General features: G+C 35.4%; 1 protein-coding gene across 1 annotated transcript; it reads left to right on the forward strand.

Annotated features, from left to right (window-relative positions):
- Window positions 1-278: 278 nt before the first annotated feature.
- Window positions 279-6,169, forward strand: LOC107946848 (E3 ubiquitin protein ligase RIN2). Its single transcript, XM_016881329.2, has 13 exons — window positions 279-477; window positions 1,014-1,435; window positions 1,651-1,728; window positions 2,137-2,223; window positions 2,327-2,448; window positions 2,748-2,844; window positions 2,973-3,075; window positions 3,623-3,780; window positions 3,887-4,024; window positions 4,101-4,168; window positions 4,258-4,488; window positions 5,093-5,474; window positions 5,636-6,169. The coding sequence occupies exons 2-13, from the start codon at window positions 1,196-1,198 to the stop codon at window positions 5,690-5,692; spliced, it is 1,761 nt and encodes a 586-aa protein (XP_016736818.1). The 5' UTR covers window positions 279-477; window positions 1,014-1,195; the 3' UTR covers window positions 5,693-6,169.
- The last annotated feature ends 2,925 nt before the right edge of the window (window positions 6,170-9,094 follow it).

A 9,094-nucleotide genomic window follows, 5' to 3' on the forward strand; every position in this document is an offset into this window, starting at 1 on the left:
ATTTTTAAGGGTTAAATGGAGATAACATGGAAATTATGTTAGCATTTAACAGTATAATTTGTGTCATGTTAGATTTTTTTAGTAATTTTAATGTGAATTAATGTTTTAGTAATTAAAATGTTATAAATCAATTATGTTAATGATTAATTATTAATAAAATTAGATATTAATGACTAAAACATAAATTTAATCAAACATAAATGGTTATTTTTGTAGTTAACCCTTTTATTTTTTAAAATTTAGTATTTTAGGATATAGCTTTCGCTTCCCCGCAAAATCAAACAGACCCCGCCTGCCTGGATACCCTTTTTTCTATCTACTATAAATATTATTTTATCAATTTTTTTCTTCTAATTTCTCTATTAAAAAAAAGGGGAAAAAAAAGAGAAGAGCATGCAATTGCCGGTGAATATTTGTAGACACCTCCACCGACTCGTGACAACTTCCTTTTCATCTCCTCAGATGAGATCGAATCAGGTTTTTGATTCTTTCGATCTTTTTTTCTTTTTTCTCTATTACTTACTTAAAAAGTTATTCCAGAATTATTAAATTTAGCATGACGAATCCATGAATTCATCTGCCCCCCTTTTTTTCTATATCTCCAATTCCCTGAATGTTTTTTTTTGTAACATTTCCGTTCAATTTCCTGATTTTATTTGTTCTTCAATGTTTTGAAATTTTCGTCTTAGGGTTTAACTTCTATTGTTCTTTGTAGTTGTTGTGTGTTTTCAAATTCTGCTTGAATTCCTTCTATAATTAAATCGTTCAATATGATTATGCTTATTGTGGATTCCATTGGTGTTTTACATTTTATCGGTGGCTGTTTTTTTAATCAATCCCTGTCTATTATATCTCAAAGAAACCGATTAATTAGATCTGAAAAAGGACGCGATTATTTAGAAGCTGAAAGATGACATCAATAAATTTATTAACCGCTAATACTTCTTCTTCTTCTTCTAAATGCTGCCATGCTGGTATTTTTAATGCTGTTTATTTTTGGGCTTGATTTTCAGGTTCTTGTGATTGCGAAATAACTGCAGTTGTTCAATTTTTATCATTGACCGTGCCAGTTTTGAAGCCTGTGCTACTTTTATTATCCGAAAATTGTTATTATTACCTGTGATTAGTGATGATCATTTAGCTCTAATGAAAATTTGGAAGTTCGTTTTTGGTGGAAAATTTGTGTTTGTTACCGATGGCTGTGAGCTACTTGGCAATCTCAGCAGCGTCCACAGCTTTAAGCTTCATAGGTCTTCAAGTTTGGGCAGAATTTTCACTTGATAAACTTCAGAATGATGGGTTAATTAGCGAGAATTTCATTCATACGGAAAACGTTGATCGTGCACTTGAGCTTCTTTTAGGTTCTTATGCCTCCTTGGCTCTGCTGGCAAATTTTGTGCTCAATGTATTTATTCTACTCATCCTTTCTCTGAAGGTCAGTTTTCTCTTTTTCCACGAGCCTTAAGGTATTTGAAAATTTGACTTTACAATGAGATAAATTCCATGCTATGGTTAAAAAGGCAGGTTAAATGAAGTTTGCATATATATAAAATTATATATATTAATGACTATTGACTGTTGATGTACATTTGTTCTATTTTATTTTTACAGAACCTTGTCCCATTATTGTGGTTTCTTTTTGCTGTGCAGACTGTATTTTTTGGCGACTTATACCCCTTAGAAACTCGAAAGTTAGTAGAACGTCTTATCAACTATGTTATCTACAAGGTAAATGTTTTAAATGATTTAAACAGTTTGTTTGCTTGTAGAAACCTTTCACTTCTTCCTGGAATATATCCAGGAAGTAACTACACCATCCCCAAGTTTTCTTTTGAGTACGGGTTTTGCATTTGTAGAGAACAAGGGGTACTACTGTATTGGTAGCACTGAATTAAGTACTTGAGCAAAATATATTGCTTAGCAAAAAATAAAAACAAAAACAGCTAAATATCTTGTCAGTTGGCATACGTTGCCTCTTACGGTGAAAACAAGTCAGGTTTGAAATTGCTATGCATTTCTGATCATTTTAATCTTAAGTTATCTTGACATGTTTCCAAGGTTATTTTCTTGTTGAGGTTCATGTTCTTATTTTTTCCCTTCACAAATGCTGATATTAGTTGATGATTTTTGAAACAGGGGACCTTTCTACCATTAGTAATTCCACCAACAGTATTCCAAGCAGGTCTCTGGTCAATTTGGTTGATTGTTATATGTTGTCTAAAGGTATATTATGTAATTTGTGATGGAGGTATTGTTTTTAGCCCACATTGGAAGAAATTGAATTGCATTTTGTGCATCCTAACATTTTGTTGAGCAAATGACACAGATGTTTCAAGCTTTGGCCAGGGATAGATTTGAGCGTTTGAATGCGTCTCCTTCTGCTACACCATGGGCATACTTTCGAGTCTTTTCTGTGTTTTTGTTTGCCCTCACTTTCAATATATTCTGGTATTGCTCTATTTCTTACCTTTTTTTTGAATTAGGGAAAATTTCGACAAAAACCCTTTCTTTTGAATTTGCAAGCAGTGTACTACAAAACAATTTTCTCTTAGCAGCTTACCTAGCCTCTACCAGTGAATATATGATTTATGGATTTTATTACTTTCTGGATATCCTTTCAAATGTAGTGACTGATGGAAGTAGTGTACCTCTTTTTTGAAATCCTGCTTTAGCAATTCCTCATTTCAAGCAGGCAATTCAACTTTTAACATCTTAATTATTTAAGTTACTTTGTGGCTGTATTTCAGGATATGGCTGAGCCTTATGTTATACAAACAAGTGAATTCATCCATGTTTTTGCTGTTGTTTTTTGAACCTCTGAGTATTGCTTTTGAGACTGTGCAGGTATCCTTCTTGAATGCTTCTTTTTCTGATAAATGTTCAATCTGGAAGTTCTGTAACACTATTATTCTGTGAAAGTTATTGGATCATGGTTTGATGAGGTAGTCTGTTCTATCTACTATTCTATGTAGGCTATACTGGTTCATGGGTTTCAGCTGCTTGAAATATTGCTCCATTCAGTGGGGAACAGTGCAGATTGCCAAAGAGCAAAACTCTTTGATTTATCGGCTGCTGGTATTTACTTTTTCATTTGATGCATGAATGTGATTATTTAGTTTTTAGATAGGTTGGCTGGGTGTTTTCAGTGGTTCTCTAATTGAGAAGGTCATGCCTTGTAAAGTCTTGTTTTAAGCTGCAAATCAAAGGGATTTTATCATCTCATCATCATTATCTTCATCCTCATCCTCATTTAAACTATTTTAGCCTGTCTGAGAGTAAGATCGTATGAATAAATTGAAAAGGCATCTTTCTTTCTTATGTGTCTGAGTCTGATCCAATATCCAAGTCTTTCAGATAGGAATGTTCGTATCTTTTGGTTCTTTGTAATTGCTAAAATTTCTAAGCTTGAAGATTATTTCACTGTTTCACGGGTTTCTTTCCTCAGTAACTCATAAGTTCTTTGCATTCCTTTACTCCGCAACTTTTTCTTCTTTTAGAATGGTTGTTTCTTATTTGGTCATATGGCTGAAAAGACAAGGTTCTATCTTGTTATTTTTTTCTAGTTGTTCTCTGCTCTATCTGCCTCCACTTCTTTTCTTTTAACAATTGCACATGACTGCAGGTTCATTTTGGGAATGGAAGGGCATTCTTATTCGCAATTTAGGTTTCTTCCTTGACATGGCAACACTGTTAATGGCACTTGGGCATTATGTTCTTATTTGGTGGCTCCATGGCATGGCATTCCATCTTGTGGATGCAGTTCTTTTCTTGAATATACGTGTAAATATTTCTGTTTCTTTAGGTTATTCTGCAGCTAATTACATCTATAATTTGGCATCTCAATGCACATTACTTTTATTCACAAACTCAATAAATTTTTCATCAGGCTTTGCTAAGTGCAATTGTGAAGCGTGTAAAGGGATTTATTAAATTGAGAATGGCATTTGGGGCTCTTCATGGAGCACTACCTGATGCAACATCCGAAGAGATACGAGCATATGATGATGAATGTGCAATATGTCGGGTATGCTTTGGTTTTTATTGTGCCTTTTTCAGTTTTTACTTATTTTTGAAGGTCAAACTAACCTCACAAAGCTCAGGAACCTATGGCCAAGGCTAAAAAGCTTCACTGTAATCACCTTTTTCATCTTGCATGCTTGAGATCCTGGTATGGCTATATGATATTATGAAATTTGGTTTGTGTATTTGCTAGTGTGTGTGGCAGAACCTAATGCTGGATTTAATGTACCATGGCAGGTTGGACCAAGGCTTAAATGAAGTTTACTCATGTCCCACTTGTAGAAAACCACTTTTCCTTGGAAGAAGTGAAAATGAGGCAAATTCTCGCACTGCAGAAGCTTTAAGTGATGAGCAGTTGGCCCGTCAGATAAATTCTGGACTAAATCGGCCAAATATGCCTGGTCATGCCCTACCTGCCGGAGTATTCCCAAATCAAATGCAGAATGCAGTAGAAGGCAGCCCTTGGAGGTTTGATTCCTTCGAATTATACTTCCTAGCTTGGCTTGGAATAAAAGCCGATTATACCTTTTCATTTGAACAATCATTTAATTGAGAAGCTAGTAATATAACATGAAACATTTACACTTAATGTCTTGATTATAACCTTGACGTTTAGTAGTTCACCCTTTGTTAGTGAGGATACTAAAGGTGGTGTCCTAGCTTGTGGGAAATAGCTGTGTGCTGTACCTTCTATTTGAACAATCACTTAATTAAGTCCATATTGAGATGGGAAACATTTACTCTCCTTGATTATCAACAGAATTCCTGTTTTATGTTGGGTAATAAATAATGGTTCATGGTCAGCTAGGTTTGACGGAATGATATGGAGGGTTCCTGAAAGAGAAAGGTTCCTCCAGTTTGTGGAAAGGACTAAATGGGATCGTGTGCATTATTTCTTCTGTTGGTGTAGACAAGAGAAAAGAGTTTATAAGTTTCAGATGCCTTCATAATTTATTCTGATTTTATTGCAAACCAATAAGTCATTCAGCTATTTATAATTGTAAATTGTTGTACTAATTATTGGTGTTCAGTGTGCTCATTATCATATATACATATCATTTGCTCTTTGCAGGAGTGGAGGACTGGATTCTGAATGGTTGCATTCTTGGCCAAACCAGAATGTTGATGGAGCCGGTCCTTCTACTGATACCAGATCAGTTGGACTTGGGAGAGTTCATATGATGATGAGGCACCTTGCATCTGTTGGAGAAACTTATGCCCAAACTGCTCTAGAAGATACTGCTTGGAGCCTTTGGCCCATGAACCCATCTCAGGCTGCTGCATCTGCTTCATCTGTTCCTCCAAATGTTGGAGGAAGGTTTCCCACAAATACCGGTAGTTTACATATTAGGACTGCTTCGCGCACTGCAAATGAGGGTGTAGCAAATATACTTGCCATGGCTGAGACTGTACGGGAGGTTTTGCCGCATGTCCCGGATGAGGTGATTTTTCAGGTATTGTTAGGATTTACTACAGTATATCAAGCTTTTCAATACACAGCTTTAAATTGTTTTTATTTTGCTGGTTCATTTCCCTTCCTTTTGAGAAAAAGAAAAACAAATTTCTTTGATTTTTCCCTCCCTATTAAGTCATATACAACGAATGGAATTTGCAGGACTTGCAGAGAACAAATTCTGTTACAGTTACTGTGAATAATCTTCTCCAAATGTGAGGATGCATGGAATTTTGTTGGACACATTGGGGTCGAGTCCAGTAGGCAAAGGTGTTGAATTAAAACAGATGATTGTTTCCTCTTATAACGTTTTATGTCTTGCTACAAATTTATTGAAGAAGGATGGTTCTTTCTGTATATACATAAAAAGGCAAGTTTTGCCGAGAATCAGATGGTATTATGGCAAAAGAGAAGGGTGAAAAGATATATATAATAGGTAATGTTGTTTTGGTGTGAAAAATAAAGCTGCTAAGTGCTAAGTTAAATATTGGTGGTCACTGCTTGCCATTTCTAGCCAGAGAAGGAGAGACGGGTGATAGGAGTGTGTAGATCTATTCCCTGCTGGTAATGGTACATCTGCCCCCACTCAAACTGAAATCCTTATCCTTCCCCTTCCCCTTCCCCTTGTAGTATTATTATGTAACTATTCACATTTTTTCCCTTCATTCACTGAAATTTAATTGGATTTCATTTCAATTTCTCTTTTCTCGACTGTATAAATTACATATTTTCAATTTTAACTTTTAAGTAGCTGCTATTCTATTGTCTTGCACTTCTAAATAAAATTCGACTAGTTTTCTCTAAACACATGAATTTAAAAGTCAAGTATGATCAAATTAGTAATTAGATTAATTATTATATAAAGTATGATCAAATTAGTAATTGGGTTTTAAACCAGAATAAATTAACACATAGTAGTGAAAAAAACTGTATTGAGAATGTACCCACGGTATTTACACATGAGATATCAAAATCTTTGTGCTAAAAGTTCTCATCACCGGCATTACAGTAATCTTGTTCCGCGTAGATAAGGAGACATTTTACTCATATTATTTAGAGAACGTTTTTGTCTTTTCGTATTTTATATAAAAATTAATTTGAAACTCATGTTAAAATTGGAACTTCATAAATTTTAGCAATTCTGAGCAAACTCTTGTTTGTTTTTAATTTTTAAAATTTTTATAAATATATTTGTTATAAATTTTTTCCACCCATGCCATGGTTGGTACTTGGTATACTTGAATACGGTTTTTCTCGTTTTTGTTTCGTTTGGTAACGTTAACAGCCACCAAAGTCTTTTTAACTTCTCGTCCATGTAAACGACGCATCCCATGAACACCAAAAATATAATTAACCCCAAACCCTTTCGCTTGATCCTTCATTTCCTCGGTGTTCATTGCAACAAACATAACCATACAGCCGCAAACATGACGAAGAGATACACAATTTTGCAGAAGAAACTGAAAGAACTTGAATCCCAACTGAAGCAAGTGAATTCTCTTCCACTCGATACTCCCCATCACCACCGCTTCTCCCAAGACATCCAACAACGCTTCCTGTTTTTGAACAATCTTTTGTCTGCCGAAATCTCTTCTCGCCCAAAAAGGCCTTTCCACTTGCAACCTATCGCCAAAAGGTTGCATGAACTGGAAGCCGCTTTTCGGGATTGGGACACCTTCCGATCTCCACCATCCGACCATGTTGAAAAGGGTCCGCCCTGTTCTTGCACAGGGTCGTGCTTCAATGATGAGGGCGAGGCGGCTTCTGAGTTGATCAGTTTGTCTGATTTGGAACAAGCAGCCGAGGCTTCTACAGAGTTGAGTTTGGCGGCTGGGTTGGAATGCGATGGTTTTAATGACCAGGTTAAGGTGGTGGAACATGTGCCTGTGCATGAGGCTGTGGAGAACCATAACAGCACTGCCACTGCCACTACTAGTGTTGTTGAGATGAGTTTGGCAGAAAATAGAAAAGAAGAGACAAAAGGGGTTTGGTTGGGGAAGTGTTTGGCGACAATGGCAAGCGGGGTACTGATGGGTATGGCTTTGATGGGTTTTCTTATGGTGAGATTTTTGGGCTGCTTTCACTGTTTTGACAGTACTGATTATACTTTCTGTCCTAGTCCTACTTAGATTTTTATATTGCGGTCTGTAAACCTAACTTGGGAGGGTGATTTACATATGACTTGATGATGATGTCGGAGTATAATTTGTCATTCCTTAGAACAACCATTATTTCTAGCACAGAGTTATAACTGATATTATAATATTAAGATACTACGGAGGTAACACAGGCTTTATATTTGTTGAAAATCTATTTGTTTACAACTTTCAATTGAAATTATTGGGCAATTTACCAATAAAAGCCTTTTTTTTTCCAAAAATTATCGAAATGGGCTCATTTTTTAATTATTTACCGAAATAGTCCTTTTTTCCGAGAAATTACGTCCACATCAGCGTGATGTCAGGGTACGCTTCAGGAAATCACGTCCACGTCAGCGCGAGATGCTGACGTGGAAGGAAATCGCGCTCTCAAGGATGCGATTTCCTTCCACGTCAGCATCTCGCGCTGACGTGGACGCGATTTCGGCCCGCACGTGAACAGTACCCAACGGTCAAAAAAATAAAATACCGGACCCATTTCGATAAATTTTAAAAATATAGGGCTTTTTTGGTATTTTGAAAAAATAAATTTTGAATCTTTTTGTACTTGTATTTATTTTTTTAATCAATTAACTCTTCAATATTACATCAATAGTAACAAGTACAAAAAAGATTCAAAATTGTTACCAACAAGATTTGAACCAAGGTACTAAGGGAAAAGAGCAAACATCTTAACCAATTAAGCTAAACTAATTAATTGATATGTTATAGAAATACTGTTATTATCTTAATTATATTACTTACGTTCTAACGATTTATCGGACCTATTCTATACACGTGTCAAATCAGAAAAAATAATACAACAATTCTGTAAAAAAAATCCGGTGTTTACTTCAAATAAATAAGGAAAATAATGATTTGAATGTTTCAAAATTCAATTTTAAACTGAAAAAATCAAAATTTAGGGGCAAAAAAGGGTCTTTTTCGATGAAAACTGCGGCAAACCGCCTTCGGCTGTTTGTCAGCGCGTGGATCTCGAAAATTTATTCGAAATAAAAAAAAATCGTCTCAATCAGACAACCGAGCGAAAAGTTATGACCTTTCAAAGTTTTCCAAGCTAAAAAACATAATCTGTTCATCCACGTCAGCAAATCGCGTCCTCGTAGGCGCGATTTGTGTCCACGTAAGTAAAGCGCGCTGATGTGGACGCGATGTTCTGACACGTCCCTTGGCATCGCGCTGACGTGGACGAGATTTCGGGGAAAATGGCCCATTCCAGTAAATAATAAAATACCGAGCCCATTTCGATAAATTTTTAAAAAAATAGGGTTTTTTAGTAATTTGCCCGAAATTATTATCCACTAAATTGAATACTCAATAATTAATTAAATTAAAATATTTTTTTTGGAAAATTTCTTAAGCCTTTTAACATTATCATTTAACTAAATCATCATCAGGAATGCTGCTACATTTATTAATTGTGATTTTAATTATCTAACATTGGATTGATTATTAAATGTAT

This window comes from Gossypium hirsutum, chromosome D12 (assembly GCF_007990345.1).
Source record: "Gossypium hirsutum isolate 1008001.06 chromosome D12, Gossypium_hirsutum_v2.1, whole genome shotgun sequence".
NCBI classification, from domain to species: domain Eukaryota; kingdom Viridiplantae; phylum Streptophyta; class Magnoliopsida; order Malvales; family Malvaceae; genus Gossypium; species Gossypium hirsutum.